Below are 27,843 nucleotides of genomic sequence, written 5' to 3' on the forward strand. Positions count from 1 at the left end.
GTGCCAGCAGGGAGCCCTCCAGTGTCCGGGCTGCAAGCAGCCGGGGCTGGCAGACGACTGAAGAAACAAGGTCAAGGGAGTGATTATTCCCTTAACCTCATTTTGAAGGCGGGCTCCCTAAGTGATTTTGCTGCTGCACCACCACTGGGAGCCAAGTGGCTTCTGACAATTTTCACATGCAGGAGAAACCGGGCTGGGCTTCCTGAGGCCAGTTTTGCCTGCGTGTGAGAACAGCTTCAGTGAATTGTATTGGTGAGAGCTTGCTAGTTATATTATGATGTACTATGATGTTTTAATTCAGTTGTAGGCTACCTTGGGGACTCAACTGAGTCAAAAGGTGAGGAATAACACCACTACTGTAATTTTAATTTAACTTAAAGATCTTTAACATGTTGAGACCTATATTTTAAGCAGGGTTAAGATTATAAAACCCCTGCTAACTGTGCAAAGAGACATCTTTTAAAAGTGGTGATTATCTTATATTTAGCAGGGGGAAAGCAACTGGCCCTATCCAACCCCAACACAGCATCCCTCCAGTGACTGTTGCTGGTGTCTATCTTATGTTTCTTTTAAGACGGTGAGCCCTTTGGGGACAGGGGACCATATTATTTATTATTTATTTTTCTATGTAAACCGCTTTGAGAATTTTGTTGAAGAGTGGTATATAAATATTTGTTGTAGTAGTGGTGGTAGTAGTAAGTATTAAAAGGATTAAGTAAACATGTTATTAGAAGTAAAGCACAACTGGCAATTTATTCAACACTTTTATACATAAAGTAGACAAACATTCATTTTTAAAATTCATCTTGGAACACCTAAGAGCTTGGGCCTGTTGTTATTATTATTATTATTTCAATTTGTATACCGCCCTTCCAAAATGGCTCAAGGCAGTTTACAATTAAAAACAAAACCATTAAAATCAATAACAGTTAAAACAGAAATATAAACAATATAAAACATCCATTAACAATTAAAACATCATAAAAAACAATTAAACAATCAGAACAATTAAAAAACCCTGAAAAGCAGGTTACAGCATTAAAATAATTAAAACTAATTAAAAACCCTGGAAGGCCAGACCAAGGGCTGTACAGCCAAGACACAGATAACAACTGTGTGAGTCCATGATGTGTCTATTATGGATCTTAACTCAGATCACCCAAACAAAAGTTCAACCTGATTCTCTGAAGCAAATATTCCAGGGCATTCCAGCCAGCTTCGACAAAGTATAATGTGAGAAATTATCCTATGCTGATCGACTCACAGGCTTCATCCAAAATCGGTCTGGATATATATTTCAAAATAAAAGTACAACCCTCAATCACTTTAGCTATAAAAGGTGCGGTTGCATGAAACATACAGCTTAGCTGAGTTGTGTTCTTGCACAATTCCTATTCACTTCCATGTTCTCAATTAAAGAAGACATGTTCTCAATTAATTTTGCCCAGCAGTTACTGTTCTGATGATCTCCTAATTGCAAGACCTAAAGGCAGTACATTACAATTGTCCTCCACCATCTGATCCTCGGGATGTTTACTTGGGAAGCAAATTCAGCCAGAGTACCATATTGTATAATTCTGGATAGGTATTTTTTGGATTGCATGTTTCAGACGAATCCCAACAACCTTTACTGGGAAGTAAATCTCTTCAGTTTCAATGGCGCTTACTTCCAATAAGTACGCTGAACATCTCATCCTAAATCCCAATGTTGCTTTCTGCCCTAGAATTTTAATCTTAGTGTTTTAGCTCTGATTAATACCATTAAATACAAATTAATTACCATTGTTGCAAACCCAGGCGGATTAGACTACAAAACCTCTTATGGAGGCAAGTCACTAGAGGTGCACAAAGCTCCCCAAATCCTCTTCAGTTCAGAGTTTTTCTATAATCAAGAGGGGTCATAAGCATTTCAATAGCCATTTCAGGCTTTGTCTCTCCACCCTTCATTATTTTTAATGAAGTGTAGTTCAGTCTACCAACTTAGTGGCAGATTTCTCAACACTGATGGTCGGTCACCTTCTGAAAAACACATCTGATTTCCATCTGGCTGGTCACAGCTAGAGGATGATCTGAAAAACAAAGACTGCAAATACCTCATTTGAAAACCTAACTGGTATGTAATTCTTGTGAAGCGTTTTCAGGTTGACCCAACGTTGTCTGACTATTTGCACCTACTTCCAGTGATATGAAATTATTTATACTTTTATTTTGAAATGTGGCCATTTATTTTGTAATCAAAGTAACGAGTAACAGCTCTCACCTACCCCCTTATTTCAAGAGGAATTAACATAAGTTTACAATACAAAACTGCTATTGATTGCAAAATGGTAATTCCAGTGGAAAATCAACTAATTTATTACAGTAATCCCTCGCCAGCCACGGGTTTCCCAATCGCAACCTGAATGTCTGCGGTTTGGCAAGATTTTTAAAAAAAAAAAATGTTGGGGGTGTTTGTCATTTTCAGGGGTCCCCTTCACTCTTCTTACTCATTCCTGGTGGTTTGAGAGAAATATTTTCCACTTTTTACTGTATTTTGTGGTCCTTTAACGGCCGTCATTTCCCTAACCTCCTGTTTGCCATTGATTTCAATGGCTCGTCTACCGCGAATTCATCAACCGTGAGGTTTTCCCAGAATGGAAAAGTTGCAGTTGGCAATGGAAGACTGTACAAACATAAAATAAAATAAAAAGGTCTGAAGGAGTCAAAACACTAACTAAATCCTTTGTGGGTGCACAGCTGTAGCAGCCCATCACTTTTTAAAAATTCGCAATTAACAGGAGCAGCACTAGTGGTCTTCTAGTGCACAGTTTCTCAACCACCAGTCCCTGGACCACTGCCAGTCCCCGAAGGATTGAGTGCCAGTCCCTGACTGGGAGTCAACCTTCCCCCTCGCAAACAACTGCAATCAAGGCCCTCACTTCCTCAATTTTGCATATGGCACGGAAGCGGGAGAGGAGGAGTATCATGGAGGCACGGAACCCTGCTTCTTCCTTGCCTCCACGTGCTGCTGAGTTCTTCCTACAGCTATCTTTACCTTTACAACTTCAAACTGTATGCTGCGTGGGGGCATCGAGGAAAAGGTATGGCAGTGGGCTCCATTTGAAGGGCTGATGGTTCTTGCATGCTCATTATTTGCAGCCAAAGGTGGATTGATTGAAACCCAGCTGCCTGTTGGGGCCGAGGCGCCTTGAGAGGAAACCCTGATTCCCTCTTGCATCAGTGGGGTGTTGTGGTCCTTGGCCCCCTGTAACCACCTGGTCTGCACCACTGGTGGAAGACAGCAGTCCCCTTTGTGACCTCGCCAGGGGGTGGAACCTCTGGCTGGGATCATGCTGTGGTGAGGGCTAAGCGGTGGAGGGAAGGAGCAGTGCCGCCTTGGCTCGGGCTTTACAGAAAGGGAGTGCAAGTGGACCTTACTCGGGGAAGGGAGCAAGCACACGTACCAAGGAGGGCTAAGTGGCGGAGGGAGGCGGCATGGTGCGGGGGAGAGGCAAGAGACCATTTTGTGCATTCATGCAAAAGGGTCATTGGATGAATGGCACTGGAATGAAGTTATCCTGGGGATTTGATGCCCAGTGCGGTTTGTGTCCGATCCCAACCAATTTAAAACCAGCTGCCTTTTGCGGCCAAGGCACCTTCAGAGGGAACGCCATTTCCCTCTTGCATTGGTGGGGCATTGTGGTCCCTTGGCCCCCTATAATCCCCTGGTCTGCACCACCGGTGGAAGACGGCAGTCCATTTTATGACCTCGCCGGGCGGGGGGACAACCTCTGGCCGGGATCACGCTGCAGTGAGGGCTAAGCAGTGGAGGGAGAAAGGAGGGCTGCCTTGGCTTGCCTCGCAGCAACGCACAGGCAGCATGTGGGGCCACGTGAGCTGTGTGGCCCCAAAGGCAGGCTGGTGTGATTGGCACATGCAGGGGAGTTGGGAGGGGGCACAGAAGCGTGCGCTGTGAGAAAGAATGGGGGAACACCTGCTACACTCTGGTGCACAAGCACAGCGGCGGCAGCTCTTGGACCCAGGTGACCTTCCAAGCACGGTCCAGTGCACCATTGCCTCGCCTACCCTGAACAGTGCCTCGTCTCCCCAGTGAGGAAGACGAGCCATCCACCACTACAACGCCCCGCGCCCCCGCCATCTCAGAATTGCCCTCTTCCCTTTAACACCAGGTCCCCACCACTCTTCTTCACGTTTTCTTTCACCATTAAAAAAACCCCATTCCCAGCGCCTGCCACATAACTGTTTTTAAGGAGTTTTGGAGGAGCTGCACGAGTTTCATTAGGTCTGCCTCACAAAGTGCACAATTAAGAGCAGGATCCAGATCAAGCCAGGTGATCATGACCAAGCAGCATTGACACAAATGAGAGATGACTAAATTAATTTCAGTGGGTGGTCCTGACTAACGTGGTCTGGATCCAGCCCTGCGACTACACAACTCCGGCTAAAACTCCACCTCCATCAAGAGAGGGTTAAACTGTAGACTTTGGTACTGACAACTTGCCCAGCTCTTCTCTCCTCACCTTCTTTTTGCTTTGCTTGACCCGACATCCCCTCTCCATTGAGTAATCACAAGCACCCCACCCCCCGCACATACTGAAGACATATTTGTTCACCCAGGCTTTTAGATTCAGGGGTTCTCAACCTTGGGTCCCCAGATGTTGGTGGACTTCAACTCCCATAATCCCCAGCCATAATGGCCAAATGCCATTGTGGTTGGGGGTTATGGGAGTTTAAGTCCACCAACATCTGGGGACCCAAGGTTGAGAACCCCTAATATTCCATGTTTGCAAAAGATTCCAAATTTAATGATTTTAATGCTTATATTATTTTAACTGTAAACTGCCCAGAGATACAAGTTTGGGGCAGTATAGAAGTCAGATAGATAGATAGATAGATAGATAGATAGATAGTCAAGTCAAGTTTTATTTACGGTCCTAGACCAAACAATCCATGCATGCAAACAGCAGAACAATTTATAGAAAACTCTATAGGTTCTCATTATACATCTTAAAAGCAATATAACAAAATTTGGCTACGGAGTTAAAATTTAAAACATTTTCATCAGAAAGTAAGTATTTAACAAGTTGTTCAGCAGATCGATCTGTCTGTTTACAGACCAGAGGTAAAATTAAGTGCTCCCTTGGTTGCCTATGTAATTTACAGGATAAGAGAATATGCTCAATAGATTCTATTAGATAGATAGATAGATAGACAGACAGACAGACAGACAGACAGATAGATAGACAGATAGACAGACAGACTTAAACTTGAAAACCCTTTACTAACTCCTGGTCTGGGAAACTGCGCATGAAGAATGTAGCGGTCCTTAAAACTCTGCACGAGGAATTTAGTGGTCCTTGACTCCAAAAAGGTTGAGAAACACTGTTCTAGTGCAACCCCTGCTCAGTGCAGGAAACTGCTACAGCATCCTTGACAGAAAGCTGTCCAGCCTCTGTTTGAAAACATCTAGCAAAAGAAAGCCCACCACTGCATAAGGCAGTCTGCTCCACTGTTGCGCAGCTCTTGCAGTTAGGAAATTTTTCCCATTTTCAACTGGGCTTCCATGCTCAGATTTATAGATTTCTGTACAGGTATATATGTTTTTTAAAAAAACAATGCAATTCCCACTCTCTTTCTTTTCTGTCCCCCCCCCCCTTTGAACAAGCTATGTCCTTCAGGTATTATGAGTTGCATTCAGTCATGAGTCTCATACCACCAAGTTTCATGATATATTACATAGGGCCCAAACTCTGAAAGCACATCTGTATCACAAAATTATTTATCTATCTCTCCCTACATATATTTCTCTAAGGCGTACCCGTCACTGATCCCATGCATGGCAGCTCTTGCGAGAGTTCGCAAGCGAGCTACCAGCAGGGGGAGAGGAAAGCGGCAGCGCCGGACAGGCAGGCAAGGTGGGAAACAAAATGGCAGAGGAGGGGGGGAAAACAGCAGCGGACGGGCAGATAGGGAGGAAAACAGCAGCACAGGCGGCAGGCTGGGCAAACGAGAGGTGCAAATGTTCTGCACCCGGCCCAGCTAGTTTTATTTATTTGATTTATATATCACGACTGGTATATAAGCAGTCGGATATAAAGCCAGTTGGATATTTTTTAAAAACTATATTGGTTTTCTATCCCATTAAGTGCCATGGGGGTTGATTCGGATGATATATCCAAACTGGCTCCACCCAAACAATACTAAGGATGTGAACAAGCATGTCCCACTCCTAATTAAATGGGGAGTGGTTTGTCCAGACTACCCTCCCCTACACAAGACCACATGTGAGGAAGTGGTTCAAACACCACCAAAAAGGGAACAGCATGCTGGGGGGTGGGATGGGGATGGATATGCTTATTCAAGTTCTTTATCGTATCTAGGCAGAATCAGCTTGGATGTATTGTTCAAAGTGGCCCATAGTTTCCCCATTTAGCCCCAGCCCCGCAAATCCTGAGAGTTGTTGATATGGGGTGCTGACAATTTTCTGTGAGAGACCCTCCCAGAACTATGGTCCCCAAGTTCAGTCCCCATTATAGGGGATGAAATTCACAAGCCCCATATAGTCACAAGGGATGGTTACTACCACATTTCTGAGCAAGTAACAATGGAGAACCAAAGACAAGGGGATCTGTCCTCCTTTGCTCCCCTGCAATCCTTGGTGAAAGGGAATTGAATTCTATACTGCAGCGATTCCTTACATTTCTCTCTCCATTGGACAGCTGAACCCAGAGGTGCACCTAAGTAATTTTCGAGCCTTAACCTAAAGGCCTTTGGAGCCCCCCCCCCCCCCCCGCAAAATACGCATCATCATGCTCAGCTGGGCGACTACACCACCTAGGACAGACTAAAGAGGATTTGAGGGGCCCCAGGGGCTGTGGAGGCCCTGGACTTCAGCCCGGAAATCCAGCCATAAGAGCGCCTCTGTCTGTACCACACAAAAAGAGACAGCAAACATGAAGGAGATCAGAAAGGAAAGCACTTCCTAGAATAATATTTTTTTCTCTCCTATCATCACCATTCACAAAAATTACATCCTCTCATTCACTGGCTTGTAAAGCCTCTGCCACAGCTTTATTTCCAGGGGGAGGAACAGGAAGAGGAGCCTAGCAGATGGCTGCTCAATGTCAGGGTATCTGCTCTATTGATGGGTGCTTTAAAAACAAGAAAGGAAGAGTACAAAGCTGGATGAAGTAAGTGGATCTTCTTTAGTGCTTACATCTACATGTCATCAGCTGCAAAAGCCCAAACAGTGTCTCTACAGGAGGCCTAGCTCAGCTACACTGAACTCTTAAAATTAAAAATAAAGCTGCTGTGTGGGTGCCCCAAAACGACATTTAGATATTAATTGCTTGCATGTGTTGACACTAATTATTCCAAAGAACTAAAAAGTGCTCCCAATTAAAGCAACTTCTACGATTAAGCTTCAGTTTTAAACAAGGGATGCTAAGAAGTGTACAAGTTCTACTAGTTAGTCACAGAAAGCTAAAAATAAAATAAAAAAGATACTAATCATTTTTACGTAACATAATTTCAAAGAGAACATTCCCTTTGGCTAGGTGTGTACAATCAGGTCATGACTACAGCTAGAATAATGGAAGACCAGGTTCGGTGCTAAATTTCAACTGAGGGCTGAAAGGACTAAATTTTAATTGAGGGCTTCAGAAGGAAGCCATGTTAATACCTGGGACACCTGGAAAAGCCAGTCTGGGCCCTTAAACATCTCCTGTTTCCTATTTCCACCTGGAACACCTGGAGAGGAAGAGCGCTTCTACTTGTTCTCTGAACATCTTTCCCTTATCACTGAGTAATCCTACAAGTTAGAAGGAAAGATTTGGAATTACAAAGTTTTAGAGCTGGAAGGTATTTTGGATGTCTTTTGTTCAGTGCAGGAATCTGATACCACATCCATGGCAAACTGTTCCACCATCAAACAAGTCTTATAGTTAGGAAATTCTTCCTAACATCCAGCCTAAATCTATTTGCACACCCAGGCACCAATAACGACAAGACATGTATAATTTGGAAGAACTAGGGCCACTTTATTAATTAACTTTACAAATAACTGGCAATGAGGAACATACGAAATGGGATGAGAGTACCACCCTTGTGGGTTAGCCTCATAAGGAGAACTACCCATAACAGGGTGAAGGACTGGGTGTTGATTCAGCCCAGCTCCAGGTCAGGACATCATCACAACCGCGATGTTTGATCCCCATTGAAGGGAGGCCAGACTGCCCCAACCTACCCAGGCCACAAAACACTGAGTGGTAGGCCAAGCCAGCCTCCGGGGTAGGGGCAGATCCCAGCCCAAGGGCCACAAAACATTCAAGGGCTGTTTGTTGGCCTCCCACTCATCTTAATTGGTCCTCCAGTCAAACACCAATACGAGACAACCTACCCCAACCCACACTCACCTGCAAAGTGACCAAACATCTTAGACAATGAAACCCTACCAGGAGAATTAGTGATAAGTAGGCGAAAAAAGCCCACTCCCAAAGCCAATCGGGTGTGACCCAAAAAATTCCTACTTGGCCCTCAAAAGGCAACTGGATAACCCTCACTGAAACAGGATGGGCGGGTGGGTGCCTTGCCCAGGGCAACTGAGAATGAGCGAAGGGAACCGGCCCCTTGTGCAGCCGCTTCCCTGCTTGCCGATGGGGCCAGGAGTTGTGTAACTCCGCCTTCCCCCGCTTTATCGTGAAGTGCGGCAGCGGGGAGCGGTTTTCCTTGTACATTCAAACCACTGGTTCTCCTCACAAACAACAGAGAAAAGATAAACTTCTATGTGAGAGCCCTTCAGATATTTGAAGATAGCTATCATATCTACCCTAGTCTTCTCTTGTCCAGGATAAACATATCCAGCTACATAAACCGTTCCAAATAGGACTTGGTTTCCAGGGCCCTTATCATCTTTGTTGCCCTCCTTTGAACCCTTTCCAATTGACTGTCCTTAAAATGTGTTGCCAGAACTGGACACAATATTCTAAATGAGGGTTAACTTCTGGATCCACTGGCTTTGGTTCTTCTCTTTATTTATTACATTTCCCTTTAGTTTAGAGCAGCTGAGAAAAAAGTCCACATTCAGATTTGTAGCTCTATTTTTAAAAAAATATTTTTATTTTTTTGGCAGTAGTTACTGCTGCAAAGGTTCCTAAGGGTCACAGTCTAAAACTGAGAGACAAACAAATGAATAAAGGTTTCCTGAAACCATGTTAGAGAGCAAATCTGAGACCTAATGAAATGAGTATGATTCCATAGATATACAGTAGCTAATGGTAAACCTAGGGAAGCAAAATTGCCTGAAAGTTTGCTAAATGTACTACCTCAATGAAGAATGAAGTAAGATACAAACTTCATTGTAATAATAATGAGAAAGCAATGTTAAATTTAGCTCGGGGAAAACTGATAATTATTTTTTTTAAGCTTGTGTTCTCTTCAACAGTCCTGTCAGAACAGTGAAGAGATTCTCTACTGATGCTGTATTCATGCCCCCCAAAATAAAGAAATGGTTTTTTAAAAATATAGAGCTTCTGCTGTTGGAAAACAGCAGCATCTGTCTTAGAATGTCATTTTTATATTTAGAAGCAACACATCTTCATGGATCAAGCACAGGCTGCTAATCCAGAAACCCGCCTCCAGTTACCTCCTACAACAGTTAGTGCCAACAAATATTGTTGCTCATTTAGGCTTCTGCGCTCACCATCCAGTGGGCATCACTCACTGATGCATTACGTTAACATATCCCAACACCTACACTTGCTGACTGGCTCACGCTGCCAGATCTAATTGCACTTAAGAGGGGTACATTGCAAAAAAAAACCCCAAAAACAACTCAGCATAAGGATGCAAGAGAGTTTATCATTCCTCTGTCCTAAACCATTATGAAATGCTTTTATCTTTCTGGGTCACAAGATGTAGTATGCATTCTCTGCTACATATGTACCAAAATGGAACATATAATAAACTCAGGCTAGTCAACGAAGCGCACGGTCTAGCGCTAGCTTTGACCTATTTGTTCAGGCTTTTTCTTGGATTATTCGATTTCATTCTGCTGGCTACATTTCACATCAGATGTTTACAGAGGGCAAATACAGAAAACTGTGAGACATCATACTACCGTATTATAACAATAGCTGCATGATTCCACAAAGATGAATGCTGCAAAGATGGTATTAATTGCAAAAATATTTCAATGGGACCAGCTGGGTGTTGAGTATATATTGCATGAATGTGGCATTAGTTTCATTTTTGCCTTGGCTCATATCCCATATCTGTGATTATACTTAACTGCAGCAAAGAACTGTGTCACATGCAGAGCAATTCACTCAGGTAAATAGTGAATGATGGAACCAATCATTGAAATTTACAGTAGCAACAAAATAAGAAAGGAAATAAGAATACTGAAAACTAACTCAGTGGGTCAAGTAATTTCTATTTTGCAGCATGTTAAACCCAAAACATACTATTTGAATAGTAATGGGGGGGGCCTCCTTTAAAAATTATTTTTAAAGCCTTTTAATGAAGTTTCTAAAAACCTTATCATAAAGTAAACAGGAATAAGAAAAGGGTACGGTTCTCCTTCCCTTCATTAAAAGCAAAAGAAAACTCCAGCTCTTTTCCTCGGTTTGACAGCTGCCATTAGCTGTAAAACCTCCTTGGTTGTAATAAACTTTAAATATACTATTCGAGCAGTCAGTTTGTATTTGGGTTTAATGGATATTGTGCTTCAAGCAGAAGAATACAATTTAAATGCATCTGAGATGTTGGCATTTACATAGATGGAAAGCATGGAGGTGAATTATTAAATTCAAGGGTCAGCTGATTTCAAACTAATAACTTGGGGCGGGGGGGCACTATATCCCACCAGGCTCACTTAGCTGTGTCTGGGCTTTATACTCTTTTCCTCTGTGCTATTTCTTACTCTGAAGAAGAAGTCCTTACACACAATCTGGAACTTTAAGCTAAATGTGCCTTATTATAGTCTGTTTTTAAACACAGTTGTATTGCTTTTACGTTAGGACCACCTAGTAACTTAGTTTATTGCTCTTATAATTTTTCTTTCAATAAATTCCTTTTTGTTAATTAAAATCTTTCTCTCAAGTCAATTTTCTTGAATTCATACACTTGCACAAATTAAGTCTGATTGGGACTGTCTCCCCTTTTGAGCTAAATTCCCATATTCGCCCGAACTGGGGGTGTCGACCAATCATCCCCAAGGCAGTTCCATCAAAAGAATAATCAAATTCCATCTGGGCTAGAGGGACAGCACCATGCTCTCAGCCACAAACTCAGGGGGAAAGTCTTTAAAACTGGGAATCTAAGACTGGGGTCTCATATAACAGCTACAGCTGTAGATCAGGAGAAACTGAAAAAAATGAAAGCAGGAGCTTGGAACAAAACAGAGCAGGAAGGAAGCAATGCAGGACAGAAGCAGGGCAACAGGAGCTGTTGGAAGCAGCCTCATCTCCAAGTCCACCACAGCCTGTCTTTGATTTTCTTTTGGCAGGAGCAAGTAGTTATTTTCTCCTTCCATCACTGACTATATATTATCTGAATTTATAAGGGTTAATGTGATCAATGGCTCATCTTCACTGACAACAAAACCAGTGGTCATACATACAATGCTATTTTTTTAACCATCCATACTAGGTTAACTTTTTCTCTCATGAAAATGCACTCTTAAAAACTGCACTAGTTCTATCTACTCAAGCAACTAAAGTATACGTCTTAGGCCAGTTATGTTGCCATTGGCAGAGTATAGTTTTTCCCAGAAAAGATTATGTAGAAGAGGACAGAACCTGTCTCCTGTAGGGCTAAGGGTTGGGCTACACAAGGATGAGGCAGTAAAGTAAAATTTAAAAAACCCAGGAGTTTAATAAAGAAAGTCCTTTAGTTCTTCACACCTCAAACAATCCAGCCTGGTTCCCCAAGGCTAGGACTGGACTAGGCTGAAACTAACCTAAAGTACTGTTCAGAAGCAGGCCTAGATCATGGTATGAATTTCTTACGAACACCACAGTTCCTAGGTGAGGTCTTGGTTCTGCCCAGGCCCAGTTTGCCTCTTTATTAGACAGTAAGGAACTAATAGTAAACAGAGTTTAGCTGGAGCTACCAATCCAATCCAATCCAATCTTTATTACAGTCATTGACCAGAATACAAAGCAAAACTACACATAAATAAAAATTTAATAATAATAATAATAGAAAACAATATACAGAGCAGATTAATCAAAGCAAAAATATAAAACAGGTTAATCGGAACATAAATATTACTAAGAATCTGAATGGAATGTACAGATCATATAACAGTACCTAGCTACTGTATTGATAACATCTTAATCTGGACTGGATAGTAAAAACTTCAAATAAAAATCAGCGGGGTGCCCTATAAATTTGGCCAACAAAGAGTAAAACAAACTAAGACAAGCATCCCTATAAAAATCACAATACAAAATAGAATGTGATTGGCTCCACATGGCCTGCGCCACAAGGGCATAGACAGGCAGAGAAAGGAATACCTCTGAATCTACCCTCTGGAGCTACCAAAACAATCTTAATCAAATATAGAGCAGTGAATGTATAGCATATCGGTGAACACTTTGAAGGGATTTTGAATTTTGAAATAAGACATGGGTCTTTTACCTGAGTTGTTTTTGCTCGTCTTCCATGCATACTATTGCTATGGCTCATCTTCGGGTGAGCGATTCCTTCGGAGAGGCAATGAGATTTCCTGCAGGGGAGCGTGTTGTAATTATTGTAAGAAGGAACATTCTCCAGTGCTGCTGCTGACATTTTGTGGCTCTCAACATCTGGGATACGAGACACGAAATTCCGACAGTAGCCTCCTAACGTGTTTCGTGGACCACCATTTATTGTTGCATTAGAGTTTGGGGGAGAATACAAGTCACTCATGGAATTGGCACGTTGACAGGAGACCAGCTGCTGATGATTATTGCCAGCCTCCCTCCCTCGAGTCTCCTCACCATCCTTCTCCTCAGCGGAGCCTAGAATTTCTTCATTGCTTGTTAAATGTTCTTGACTGAGATCAGAGAGTGAAAATTCCAAGCTGTCTTCCCTCCAGATATCTGCAGATTTTGAACGTTTTTTCTTGAAGCTCATAGGCTCCAAGAAATTGGTGCCATTGGATGAGTATGGATGTTGCCGACTACCCCCTTCAGCCAAATATGTTGACTCATCCCCATAAACTCTACCTTCTTCTGAATTTGGCATACTCTGTATTGATGCTGCCATGAGAACTGTGCTGCTATCCACACTGGGTGTGACGGAAGAATCAGTATGATAAGAAACTGGCCTTAAGCCCATGTCCATTCTGTCTACCCATATCGGACTTCCAAAATCCTCCAAGTTAGCTTCTTGGGTAAAAGGCTCCAGACCATTATCTGCCAATGATTGAGGGATGCTGGGAGTACTGCTGGAGCGTGTGCTTACTTCTGAGTTCCTGTGAATAATTTTTCCTGAGGAAGCGTGTCTGGTTCGTCGAGATGCTTTGTTTGATAGGCGAAGTGAGCGTGATGTATGTTTTCGTCCTAGGCTAGCATGCTTTTCTCCATAAAACTGATGTTCTACATTTTGGCTCTCTGCATTTCCCATGGTTTTAATGTCTGCAAGAACAGAAAAAGCCAATGTCACAAATGCAATATTCAACAAAATCAGAACTATATTATTTTAAAAGAGATTATTTTCCTTTTTAAAACAAATTATGATTTCTTTTAACAGTCAACACTGTGAAGGTGAAGTGAACCCATGATTCCACATATGTATATTAATTATTATTATTATTATTATTATTACATTTATATCCCGCTCCTCCTCCAAGAAGCCCAGAGCAATGTACTACATACTTGAGTTTATCTTTCACAACAACCCTGTGAAGTAGGTTAGGCTGAGAGAGAAGTGACTGGCCTAGAGTGACCCAGCTAGTTTTCATGGCTGAATGGGGATTTGAACTCGGGTCTCCCTGGTCCTAGTCCAGCACTCTAACCACTACACCACGCTGGCTCCACATATATAGAGCTACTATGTATTTAACTTGCAAAAAAAGAGGTATGTATGGCCATGGTGAACAAGCCATGCCTCTGCCCACCTCTTGGTCTTTCTGACCAAGTTCTTGACGGGCTGGCTCTGTTACCACTTTTGAGCGAGATAAGTGACTGCCTCTTTGGCTAATCAGTGCGATCTTCTCGCCTTTTAGCCCACCTTCCCACCACTCTAATTGGTAGTTCTGACTCTTAGTGCTTTCCCGTTTATTCCCGTTTAGGTCATGTTCACTAGCTGAGGTGATGCTTTACTCAATGAAAGAGTGAAGCACCACCACCTCTGAACTCCCTTACTGAACATACTATGTTCAGTAAGGGAGTTGGTGGCGGGGTGCTTCACTCTTTTGTTGTCACCCTGGACAGGCTCTATCACAATGACAGAGGAGGCTTGGGCGAGCGGCCAGCAGGAGGAGGAGTTGGTGGTGGGTGATGGTGGGGGAAGAGAGAGGAGGCGGCATTGGTGGAGGGTGCTGAGTCCTCCAACTACATGATGGTCTACTTCTGGGAGCTTAATTCGGAGAGAAAGTGTATTAATCTATCTAAGTAAAAGGGCTTTTCCACAGAAGGCGATAGTCCATCCTTCATAGCCAATTATGTGAAATCTTGCTGAAAACCTGAGCACCGGCAATGGGCTTATAAACTAGTAGGAGTGGTGGTGGGTGTCTGGCTGCCATGCTTGCTGGGCTCTCCCCCCCCCCACCCCCCGCAGCTGCTCAGCTCCCCACTTCTCCCTCTCCCTGTCCAGAGAGCCCCACCTCCTGATTGGCTGTGAGAAGCCGGTTTGAGTAGCAGCAATAATTCTGGTGTAGGGCAGGGGCTGTTAGTATGAGAAAATGATGCTACACCAGTCAGTTGGCTGCATAAACTTCCTCTTCCCATCCTCACCACCCCCCAGATCTGGAATAAAGTGCTGGAGTCGAAGGAGAAGCCCCACCTTGGACACATACACGTGCATGCCTCTCTGTGTATCTATTGTGAGCTTTGAGCAGGGAAGGTCTGTGTTTTCTTAGCTCCCCCACTCCACTTCCAACCGCTCCCTCCTCCTGCCCCACTCAGAATTATCACAAGCTCTTGCCCGCGAAAGGCGCTTTCTAACTCCCAAGTCCAACACCAGCCCACCAGACACAGAAGGGCAGGGGGCTGAACGCTGATGCGTGTATGTGCTGGATACATATTTCCAAATAAAAGAGAATGAGAGGGTGAGTATCCTGCAGCCCCACAGTCACTGCACTGTCCCCCTTTCTTTTTCCTGCCGCACCTTCCCATTTTTCACACACACACCCCTTCCCAAGCAGTGAAATCTCTTTGCGCTGGGAGAATGACAGAGAAGGAGCTGGGGAAACCTCCCACCTATCCTGGTTGCCTTTCCTGTATGCAGCTAATAAGGGGAGAGGAGGGAAGGGGGAGAAGGGTGTCAGTAGCTTGTTGTCTCATCTCCCCGCCCCCACTACTTCCCTTGCCTCAGGTCGGGGCATGTAGGCGTTTTGGGGTGTCTTTAATGGTTTGTGGGGGTTTCCCATCTTCTTTCTCCCCAAAATAGTTTGAACATAAATTATCCAAATTCTGTGGCACCTCCACTGGGGAAACTCATCTTAAATGAAGCCTGCCCTTCCCAGCCACCTAAAGGGGAGGGAAAAAGCATGTTGTGGCCAAGAGATTACTTCTGAAATGCCTTTCCATTAAAGAGGCTGTCAATGAGCTGATCACTAGTCACCATCCTTCTATTTGAGCTTTCCCTCCTGGGTATTCTGCAGACCTATGTCTCCCCCCAAAATAAAGGAGAGCCTTTCAGAAATCAGGCACGTACTCTCCTGGATCCAAATTTCAGCTCGGATCACATATTCAAGATGACTTAATGCGAACTTTTTACCGTCTCCTCACCCACCCCCACCGCATTACCTTGTACTTGCAGTTTAAGGAATGAGAGAAGAGTGTGTCCCCTCCTCACTTTTTCAACGCACGCTTAAAGTGAAGTGGAAAATATAATTTGCATTAGTAATTGTGAAGACAGATCCTCGATGGTACTTATTTGAGACTAATTGGCACAAAGTCAAAAGGCTGTTTGTGATCTTGTGTAAGTTTCAATGAGGAGATGGAGGGGAGTAAGAAGAATTTTGTGAGGTGGTTGTTCATGCTGGTCAGTGAATTGCTGTGAAGTGCAAACCTTACTTATATGTTACACCTCAGTTTATGTGTGTGTGTGTGTGTGTATATATATATATATATATATATATATATATATATATATATATATATATATATCTCACACACAAATACTCTCACTCTGTTCTGAACATGTAAAGGTAAAGTGTGCTGTCGAGTCGGGGTCGACTCCTAGCAACCACAGAGCCCTGTGGTTGTCTTAGATAGAATACAGGAGGGATTTATCATTGCCATCTCCTGTGCAGTATGAGATTATGCCTTTCAGCATCTTCCATGTAGCATGTGTATAAATGTATCTGTAAGGGACAGAAAGGAATCATGAGATTTCATAACCCCATGTGAAATGAGCCTGTTCTTCTATATGCCTTAAAATAATATAGCTTGAGAGGCTGATACTTATCTCTTCTCAGGTATCCTGGAGACCTTACTACTTGTAAAGTAGTGAGATTTTAAAAAATTGTGTGCCACACTCTGCACAAAAATTGTGTTTTCTGTTGCACAAAAAAATTGTGTGCCACAGTTTGTGTCACGCTCTGCGTGTTCTGCGTACGTACAGTGAGGGAAATAAGTATTTGATCCCCTGCTGATTTTGTCCGTTTGCCCTCTGACACAGAAATGACCAGACTATAATTGGAATGGTAGGTTTATTGTAGCTGTGAGAGACAGAATAACAACAAACAAACCCTCAAAAGCCCAGTGCCCAAAAGTCAGCGATGGATTTGCATTGTAGTGAGGGAAATAAGTATTCGATCCCTTCACAAAAGATGTCTTAGTACTTGGTGGCAAAACCCTTGTTGGCAATCACAGAGGTCAGACGCGACTTGTAGTTGGCCACCAGGTTTGCACACAACCCAGGAGGGATGTTGTCCCACTCCTCTTTGCAGATCCTCTCCAAGTCAGAAAGGTTTCGAGGCTGATGTTTGGCAACCCGAACCTTCAGCTCCCTCCACAGATTTTCTATGGGATTAAGGTCTGGAGACTGGCTGGGCCACTCCAGGACCTTCATGTGCTTCTTCTTGAGCCACTCCTTTGTTGCCTTGGCTGTGTGTTTTGGGTCATTGTCATGCTGGAATACCCATCCACGACCCATTCTCAATGCCCTGGCTGAGGGAAGGAGGTGCTCACCCAAGATCTGACGGTACATGGTCCCGTCCATCGTCCCTTCGATGCGGTGAAGGTGTCCTGTCCCCTTAGCAGAAAAACACCCCCAAAGCATAATGTGTCCACCTCCATGTTTGACGGTGGGGATGGTGTTCTTGGGCTCATAGGCAGCATTCCTCCTCCTCCACACACGGCGAGTTGAGTTGATGCCAAAGAGCTCGATTTTGGTCTCATCTGACCACAACACTTTCGCCCAGTTCTCCTCTGGATCATTCAGATGTGCATTGGCAAACTGCAGACGGGCCTGTATATGTGCTGCCTTGAGCAGGGGGACCTTGCGGGCACTGCAAGATTTCAGTCCTTCACGGCGTAGTGTGTTACCAATTGTTTTCTTGGTGACTATGGTTCCAGCTGCCCTGAGATCATTGACAAGTTCCCCCCGTGTAATTCTGGGCTGCTTTGTCACCGTTCTCATGATCATTGCAACTCCACGAGGTGAGATCTTGCATGGAGCCCCAGACCGAGGGAGATTGACAGTTATTTTGTGTTTCTTCCATTTGCGAGTTATCGTGCCAACTGTAGTCACCTTCTCACCAAGCTGCTTGGCGATAGTCTTGTAGCCCAGTCCAGCCTTGTGCAGGTCTACAACCTTGTCCCTGACATCCTTTGACAGCTCTTTGGTCTTGGGCATGGTGGTGAGTTTGGAAGCTGAGTGATTGCTTGCTTCTATGGACAGGTGTCTTTTATACAGGTACTGTAACAAGCTGGGATTAGGAGCACTCCCTTACAGAGGGTGTTCCTCATCTCAGCTCGTTACCTGCATATAGTGAAAAGACACCTGGGAGCCTGAAATCTTGCTGGTTGATAGGGGATCGAATACTTATTTCCCTCACTACAATGCAAATCCATCGCTGACTTTTGGGCACTGGGCTTTTGAGGGTTTGTTTGTTGTTATTCTGTCTCTCACAGCTACAATAAACCTACCATTCCAATTATAGCCTGGTCATTTCTGTGTCAGAGGGCAAACGGACAAAATCAGCAGGGGATCAAATACTTATTTCCCTCACTGTACTATTTACGTGTGTGTGTGTGTGTGTGTGTGAGTGAGAGAGAGAGAGAGAGAGAGAGAGAGAGAGAGAGGGGTGCACATTGCCTTGATAGCGCCACCCAGTACAAAACTCTTTCAGCTCACTGATGGTAAGAATGAGAGAAAAGACTGGTGGGAGGGCAGGCATCTTGCGGAAATTGGTGGGGAGAAAGAACTTAAAACAGTGCTATTGTGAATCAATAAAAATTTAATTTCTAAAAAACAAACAAAAAACAGTGCTATTGTAGGACTGAAGGGCCGGGGATTATGGAGTGACTCATAGAGTGAATTAAGATGCCATCCACATCCATTTCTAACTATCCTGCAGGAACTGGGCTACATAGGACACATATATCCAAACTATTTTATTAGTATAGAATTGTGCTTTCTTAATAGTTACAAGTGATCCTACATTTGAAGTATTTATAGTAACCTATAAGTAACAGAAAACAGAGGTCATATATCAAAAGTTAGCAGAAAAAATTAATTATTAAATGAAACCAAAGAAGTATGGTGAAACCCACCCATTCTGCTCGAAACCTGGCTGTCTCCCCACATACAGTCCCCCACCTTCTCAGTGCCCCCAGTCCGGCCATGCCTGAGATAATAGTTCTGGCAATTAACTATATAAATAGTTATATTTATAACTATATCATTATATTTATAATGATATAGTTATAAATATAACTATATAAATACTCACCATATTCATAATGGGGATGTGAATGTGAGTGCACTGTATATTGTGAAGTGTGTTTGTTTGTGGGTATTAGCAAGGAGCCCATTTTAAAATCTTGTATCTGGGCCCACTCCAACCTTGCTACGCCCCTGGTGCAGTGTGGTGCTAGTGGTTTGATCTGTGCAGCAAATTATTCACTCTTATTCCATCTCTCTGAAGTCATTGTGAATATACCAGTGTAAATACTCACAATAGCCTGTACAATCATCCAAAATAAAACTAAAAAACTAAAAACTAAAAATCAAAAAAATAATGTGCATATACTGAGGAACAAAAGATTACTAAACTTTTTGTTCTGAATAAGCTTTATCAAGTCTGGGAAAGATGTATATGATCCACAGAATCAAATATACTTATTATTACATATTTTTTTCTAAACACAGAACCTGAGCTGGGGGCAAGAGCACAGAATCTGTGCTCAGTTTAGGCACAGTTTAACACTGCAGCTCCCAAGGAGCTTATGAACAGAGTTCTTTTTATTATTATTATTTAAACTTGTGAAGAGAGGTCAGTTTGAAACATATTCCTTTGCCCTGTGTCATACCCAACAGATCATGCTAGTAAGTCCAGTGCTTTCATGCAGCATTTTAAATAAAAAAACATTTTATATAAGATTCAAGAAATGCAAAAAAAAATCAGAAGGATATTGAGTTGCTGATCTTTCCTAATTTTGTCGGGGGGAAACCTCTTATAGGCAGAACACTGGCTGTACAGATGCTGAAATGTTTTCTTCTAGTAACTTAATTTACAAACCCAAGAGATGCCCAGTTCCAAACTGCATCTTCCCTCTTGCAAACAGTTCCCTATCAATCACCACCTTTCCACTGACTTCCTTGGTAGCAGCTCTTCCATGTACAAAAAGCTATACATGCTCAAAGATGGGTGTAGAGGAGAGACTGGATTGGGCTCATCAGTCTCAAAAAGGTTATAAAGGTAGAATACAGACAGATTGCATAAAGAAAGAGAGAAAAGGCAGGGCAGTGTGTATCCCACAATGTAGGAATACAGAAAAGCCACAGGATGTAGTCTTTGGCACAGAACTCACCTTCCGTTTGGCACAGAACTCATCAATCACAGATTTTATATTTTAAAAAGCAAATTGATAGTCCTCAGATTATTATGCTTGAAAATGTGGGTAATACCAGTGAAATCAGACAGGCCAGATAATTTGCTAAGGAAGATTTTTAGTGGTCAGAAGGCAGGGCTTCAGTGCTCTTCTCTTTAGCTCTTGATCTTCCCATTGACTAGCACAAACAGATTAAGTCTGAAGACAGATGTAATATAGAAGGGGAGCTCACGGTACTTTTAACACGTTGTTAGTTTTCTTTTTATACTAACACAGCTTTCTAGCATACCAGTGAATGCTGGTGTCTTATTCTTATCCCTTCCTCTTTCCATCACAGCTTCTACTTCCTCTTTCTCCAGCTGTGAAAGGAGTGTACAACTAGGTGTAAGGGATGGAAAAATGTTACACTGCATCCATCTCAGGTAATTGGCTGTAAGGCATATTGTTTGTTTATTTATTTAAAACATTTATACCCCACCCCTCCAGTACATTACTGCTCCGGATGGCTCACAAAGCACCTATTGACCATATCTTGCTCTGCCTGACTAAGAATAAGCACAGCTAAAGCAGATTGGTGTATTATTGCAAGTTTCTCAACTGGAAAATGAGGTGGTAGCAGGAGCAAATTGCAGACAAACAATGGGAGGGGCAAGAAAGTCGTATCATTGTTCAATATACTAGCATCCCAGGGAATTCGACTGTCTTGGAACAAATTATTTTTGTTCATTTTTGAGAACAGAATGTACACTGATAAAGGAAAATTCCACTAACCTCTTTCACCTAGTTGTGTTATCTACATAAGCCCTAAAGGTCACAAGTTTCTGTACCCTGCCGTTACAGGGCCCCTTTTCCTGTAAGCAATACTCTGCCCCCCTGACTAGAGATAAACACCTGTTGACCATATCTTGCCCTGCCTGACTAGGAATAAACACAGCTAAAGCTGATTTGTGCATTATTGCAAGTTTCTGCCTTGTAATTGATTCACCTTGTCTACCAATAGCTAACTTGTACTAGTATGATTGGTGTATATACCATGAAAATTTAGCCTCTGATAGGCTCTGTACTCAATCTATAGCCTGTATGTTAATAGTTCAAGCCAAAAGCCTGAGGGTGTGCTCACTTCTTGAAAGAGAGACACCCAGCATGTCGTGATCAATAAAAGCTTGAACCTGATGGATGGTGATGGCCTCTGCCATCAGAATTGAACTCAGAATTCCCAGAATTTCTCCATCAACACACCACCCTTAGAAAAGTTGGGAAATACCTTAAAGCATTCAAACTTCATCTACAATTGTCAGTAGAACATTTCAAGTATTTAAAATCCTACTTACATACTCTTCTTATGTCCCATCTTATTGTGTTTTCTGCTCAACCACAAGGGCTTATGAATTTGATTACAGACCCTGCACTTTACATTCTTAATTGTTAAAAATGATATTCCTCCAAAAGCACGGGAGCAGAGAAATGCCCTCCAATTATTACTCATCACCCACCCCAATGCAAAGACAATAGGGTGGTTAAACATGTAGAGCAGTAACCAACTTGTGTCAAGTGATCTGGAACTTTTGCACTTAGTTTTAATTTTCTTGCCTTGACTTAGGAAAGACACAGAGGAATTTACTCTGATAAATTCTGTGAACTACCAAATAAAACGGTTTCCATTAAAGCAGCCAAATCTCAATACACCTGCAGTTCTGTAGAACTGGAAAGACTCATGCTCTAAATGCATCATCCTCCAGCATGTATGAGATCACTATTTTATGTTAGTTGGAAAAGAATGAGCACAAAGACAGAGGAACTGCTAATTTTAGACAGACTTGGTATACAGAAACTCATTCCCTGGACATGCAGCAACTTGCCCTTTGAGTAAAGCAACTGGATGCAATTTGCCAGTTCAGCAAATGCAGTGAACCCTGCACAAAATATAAATAATGGACATGATCATACAAAATTTAAAAAGCTTTTCTCCCCAAAATAACCTAAGAGTAATCTATAGCAAGCAACAACAACAACAAAAGGACAGCTGGAAGAAAAGTGATTCTCTGCAAGGAGAAATGCATTTGCTACCACAAAATCCAGCAGCTCTAATAATGGTTCTCTTAATATCACCATCTTTGGGAATACAAACCACAGCCATTTTAATGGAAAAGTTTTAGCAAGCAAAAAGTGTCTGTTAAGGTGTGCTTTGATGTAAGCAGGCCATTCTTTACACTTTTAAGTCGATGCAAATGTGGGTTTTTAACTTGACACAAGTGCTGTTTAAATAGTAACGGCATTACGCACCCTTACGATGACAAAGAAAATATTAAGGAAGGAAGGAAGGAAACTTTCTTTGAGCATTTGAAAAGCTGCAATATAGGGCTGGGCTACAATCAGAGGCGTAACTAGGGAAAACGGTGCCCGGGGCAAGCACTGAAATGGTGCCCCCCCCACCATGCCCCCCCCGTCGCCCCCCCCAACATACTACATTATACTTAGGTTTTTCCTCACAAGCGCCCGCCGCCGCCGCCAAGCCAGGCCACTGACTGGCCGCCAGACACCAGCAAAGCAATGGGGGGGGGCCGCAGGCAGCGCAGAAGGGACCGCTCGTGGGGAAGGGGGCACTGACGCACTCCCTTGACGGCTGCAGCGCTGCTGCACTGAGCAGGAAACATTTGTATTAACAAAAAATTTTAAATTTTTTTTAAAAAAATTTGGTCATGGCGGCGCCCCCCCATGTGACCAGAAAAGATGGCGCCCGGGGCACGTGCCCCCCCTGCCCCCCCTATAGTTACGCCTCTGGCTACAATACAGTAAGCTACATAGCAATCAAAAAGCAACTGGTGTAGCATCACGGCTAAAAGGTGGGACACCACTGATACAAATCGCAAGTCTGTCATGTCAGCTCATTAGATGATTCTTGGAAAGTGTCTCTCTGTCTCTGTCTGCCCCTGCCCCCCAGCCCATCTGCAATGCGAGAATAATAGTACTTACTGGCTTATCCTACAGAGTTATTCAAAGGATTACAAGACGTTGAGCCATGTCTCACAATCAGTGAGAACCGGTTTATAAGGGTGAGCGGGGAGCCCGCTCTCCCCACACACGAGCAGACAGTCTGCTCTGGGCAGCTGAACCGGCTGCCCACACGACTGCTGGCTCTGTAACTGAGCCAGCGGGTGCTGGGGGGAGCGAGGGCTGATCGGCCCCCAGAAGCTCCAGCATGCCCTGCATGCTCGTGAGCGCGCAGGGCATGCTGGAGAGACCCCCGGAGCAGGGAGGCAGCTTTTCACTTCCCCTCCGAGAGGTCTACTCATGAGCAGCCATGGCGCGGAGCCACACCGTGGCTACTCACGATTTTAAAAAAGGGGGGGTTGCAGAGCACTCGCTCTGCAAACCCAGTTTAAGGGGAGGGGTACTTAGGCAGGTTAACCACTGGGAGGTGGCGCCCACAATCAGCCCAAATCAGGCTAGGCTCCCCTAGCCCGATTTCGGCTGATTGTGGGAATAGCCTCAATATATGTGACGTACTTTGAACATTCTATAAATGAATAATAATAAAAATTGCAAATACTAAACAAACAGCTCCTACTGTATGTTTGTTCACAATGATAGGTCCCTTTTGTCTCACTGTCCAAGATTACTGGTGCTTCTCCTACTATCAGAATTTTCACACTACTAAACCATGTAAATGAATTATGAGCACACCAAGATTTGCTTAAAGAGAAGCAAAATGTTTTATTACTGAATAAGACTCGTAACTTTGAAAACTGAATGTGTCAAGCACAGATTTAAATATGCTTAATGTCACTGATTTCAATGAGCTTCAGAATCCAGCTCCAGCACTTATGTGGCCTTTGCGTAAGTACAGGGGCCAGGTGAGTGCCGGAGTCATAGTATGACTCCGGTGTGCAGGGTGCTGGAGGGAGCACCGCACCACTGCTCCAGGCAGCTTCAGTACACAGTAAGAACCTTTTCATTTACTTTGAAAAATGCCTCTTGCTGTCCCCCAAGGCACCATCCTTACCCCTCTCGCCTCCCCCACCTTGCCACCCTCAATCAAGCCTGGCGTTCAAACCGCTGAATCGGTTCACTTCGTACCAAGTTCAGTTCAGCTCGATCTCAGACCCAGCCCCTTCCTGAAAGGCAATCCAGTTCATGATTGAACTACATGAACCTCCTCAGTTCACAGTGGAACGATTCAAGAGCGAACCGGTTCTGCACATTCCTAGTCCAGAATGCCTTTGCCTTTCCCTATTAAACTAAATATACAAAACCAAAAGTTATATGAAATTCATATTATTTTGAACTATTATACTATTTATAAGTTAAAACTAAGTATGCAAGTTTAAACTACATTTAGCTTATACTAAACAGAATGCACAAGAATTATGAAAAATTAAAGCTAATTTAGTTGCTGAAGTTTTAGATTTCATGAACTTTATTAACTTCACCATTAAATATGAAGTACCTTGTAAGACAACAGATTGTCTATTTAAAATTAGCTTCTGGTGGGAGGCTGTTATTATCAGATCTGCATTTTCTGCTGGAACTAAGCTTTTAGACTGTGAAAATGGGAGAAAGATCCAACCAATAGCATGCCCTTTGTTTCCAAAAACAAAAGGAGTCATCCACTGTGATATATTTTCTCCTAGGCTCAAAATACATTTTGGAACAGCAGACCTATTTGTTTAAATGCTGGTCTGTCCCAATTGCATTAAAAAAGGCAGGTGGAGATCTCATTGACAGAGAGATGCGCCAGTGAGAGTAAGAGAAAGCAAACCCTTCCTGTACCAGGCACTTACCTCTCCAAAGTGTCTCCGCCCAGTTGCTTTTCTCTAAGCTGGGCTCAGCTTCCAATATCAGAGTCCAGATTGCGGGGGGTCGGGGAGAGGTGAAAGGGTATAGGACAATGGTTCCTGACCAGGGTTCTTCCAGATGTTGCTGAACTACAACTCTCAGAATTCCCAACCACAATACATTTTAGCTGGGGATACTGGGAGCTGTAGTTCAGCAACATCTGGAGGGACCCTGGTTGGGAAACACTAGTATATGAAGCAAACTACAAGTGGTAGAAGCTTTAGCAAAGGAATGTCAAACTGTAGCCCATCCGCTGCTGTTGGCCTACAACTCCCATCATTCCCAGTTACAGTGGTCATTGACAAAGAGAAGTGCCAGTGAGAGTAAGAGGAAGCAACAAAAGCTGGAGGACCACTGTTTAACATTCCAGTTTTAGAATCCTCTTTGCTACAAAAAAAATTAAGCCCCACCCCCCGCCCCACCCTTCCCTTCTCCCATGATTGGAGTACATCCAGGTTAAACAAGTGGATCTGTAATGATAATCTGAACAGAAGATCCTTGTTACTCTCAGGGGTTCCATTCCTCGTCTACTACTGCAAGTAACGGAACCACGAATAACGAGGCATTAGGGGTATGGGGAAAGAGGGGTTAGCTTCCAGGATGGGGCGGATTTAAGCCCCCAAATGACCCAGAACATACTGTGGAATGCTCCGCAAGTTGCCCATGTGCCCAGGAATGTTCCCCAAAGGACAAAATGCCCCCCCAAACCACTGAAAATCAGGGTGGGGGGAAGTTCATTTCTTCAAGAAATTAGCCACAAAATGGCTCCTCCTGTCTCCTCCAGAAAAATGGTGGCTGGAAATGACCTCCACGGCTCTTTAGGAAACCACTTCCAGCCCTTTATAAACCGTGGATACATGGGTTTAACCCATTAGTATCCACAGATACTGGAAATGGGGGGTCAATTAGACACCCCGTGGGTACACCAAACCGCAAATAGCAGTTCCGCAAATACAAGATAGGAGTGTGCACGGTTTGGTCCGGGCACAATAGAAAAGACCACCGGAGCGGTCCGGAGGTCCGGATGGGCGGGGACTGTTACTTTAAGTGGGGGGGGGGGGTGGTAGTACTTCCCCCCCCCCACCGCCACTCTTCCCCCTCCAGAGCTGGTCTTTTGAAAAATCTTCTTGGGGCGGCAGAGTTCCTCCCTGCGCGCGCGGCAGCGTCAGAGACGAGCACGCGTGCCGAAGAGGATGCATGCGTGCCGCTAGCGCTCGTCTCTTTTAAGCCTTTACAAACAACGGCAGGGGCAGGGGCGGCAGGGAGGAACTCTGCCGCCCCAAGAAGATTTTTCAAAAGACCAGCGCTGGAGGGGGAAGAGCGGCGGGGGGGGAGTACTACCACACCCCCCCCCCGCTTAAAGTAACAGTCCCTGCCTTCCGGACCGCCGGACCTCCGGACTGCTCCAGCGGTCTTTTCAATTGTGCCCGGACCGAACCGTGCACACTCCTATCTTGTATTTGCGGAACTGCTATTTGCGGTTCGGTGTATCCGTGGGGTGTCAAATAGACCCCCCATTTCCAGTATCTGTGGATACTAATGGGTTAAACCCACGTATCCACGGTTTATAAAGGGCTGGAAGTGGTTTCCTAAAGAGCCGTGGAGATCATTTCCGGCCACCATTTTTCTGGAGGAGACAGGAGGAGCCATTTTGTGGCTAATTTCTTGAAGAAATGAACTTTCCCCCACCCGCTAGCGCTCGTCTCTTTTAAGCCTTTACAAACAACGACGGGGGCAGCGGCGGCAGGGAGGAACTCTGCCGCCCCAAGAAGATTTTTCAAAAGACCAACGCTGGAGGGGGAAGAGCAGCGGGGGGGGTTAGGTACTACCACCCCCCACTTAAAGTAACAGTCCCCCCCATGCCGGACCGGGGGGGGGCACCGGACCATGCACACCCCTAATACAAGATTCTCCTATAGTTTGACTTTCAGGAATAGGGAAACTGTAACTTGATGCTTGAGGAGGAGAGTCAGTCTTTGAGTAAGAATTAATTGCCCCTTTTGCTATGCAGGGTCTGTCTTGGTTTGCATTTGCATGTGTGACTACATGTGAGCACTGTAAGAAATTTGCCACTGAGTCATAGCTCAGTAGAAAAGCTATGTTTATATGCATGTTTGTATGCAGAAGGTCCCAGATTCACTCCCTGGCATCTCTAGGTAAAGCTGGAAGAGACTACTACTTGAAACCTTGGAGACTCGCAGCCATTCAGTGTAGCCAGTATTGACCTAGATGGACCAATTACCTGATTCGATATAAGGCAACTTCCTATGTTCCTATACATATGCTTTTAAACATTTTCTGGGTTGTTGTTTTTAAATTAAAGTTTAAAAATTATATTTATTCCTTAACATTTCACAGTAAAATATTATAGTGAAATTTCAAAGTCTTAAATTTAAGTCTACAGCTATACTTAGTTTTATACTCCACTTTAAACACAATGTGTAAAATGTATTCTGAACATGTCCTACAGACAATTCAAAAGCAGGAAGAAAAGAAAAAGATAGGAGAAAGGACATCATCAGTAGCCACTAGATGGAAATTATAATTTTTCAGTATTGCTCAGCAGGTATAACGACAAACCACAAGCTACTTTCTCCTCCAAGAAGTTGCACACCAGGCAGCAAACTTCCACACAAAATGCACAGAAGATACATACCTTACAAAACAGGACTGGTATTCAGCACTACCTTCTCTGAGAGAAGTGTGGAATTTAGAAGTACAGAATTGCAAATGCGATCAAAATGAACAGTTATTGGAACTGCAGTATCTGTCACCACCTGCCACTCAAAGACTC

At 43.7% G+C, this 27,843-nt stretch overlaps 1 protein-coding gene and 1 long non-coding RNA gene across 4 annotated transcripts in view; one reads left to right on the forward strand and one right to left on the reverse strand.

Moving 5' to 3' along the window:
• Window positions 1–27,843, reverse strand: part of TIAM1 (TIAM Rac1 associated GEF 1) — a 158,787-nt gene extending 130,944 nt beyond the window's left edge. For 2 of the 3 annotated variants that reach the window (XM_053308447.1, XM_053308445.1), the window contains exons 1-2: window positions 27,706–27,843; window positions 12,643–13,622 (exon numbers count right to left, since the gene is read on the reverse strand). In XM_053308447.1, coding sequence (XP_053164422.1) covers window positions 12,643–13,611 — 969 coding nt within the window. In that variant the 5' untranslated portion in view covers window positions 13,612–13,622; window positions 27,706–27,843. Of the gene's footprint in view, window positions 1–12,642; window positions 13,623–24,290; window positions 24,452–27,705 lie in introns of all 3 variants that reach the window. The other variant, XM_053308446.1, reaches the window with a different exon arrangement.
• On the forward strand, window positions 22–27,717 carry LOC128350326 (uncharacterized). The gene is made up of 3 exons (XR_008319260.1): window positions 22–252; window positions 20,551–20,635; window positions 27,520–27,717. It is a non-coding gene; the product is annotated as an uncharacterized LOC128350326 (long non-coding RNA).

Source organism: Hemicordylus capensis, chromosome 3 (assembly GCF_027244095.1).
Source record: "Hemicordylus capensis ecotype Gifberg chromosome 3, rHemCap1.1.pri, whole genome shotgun sequence".
In the NCBI taxonomy this organism is placed as follows: domain Eukaryota; kingdom Metazoa; phylum Chordata; class Lepidosauria; order Squamata; family Cordylidae; genus Hemicordylus; species Hemicordylus capensis.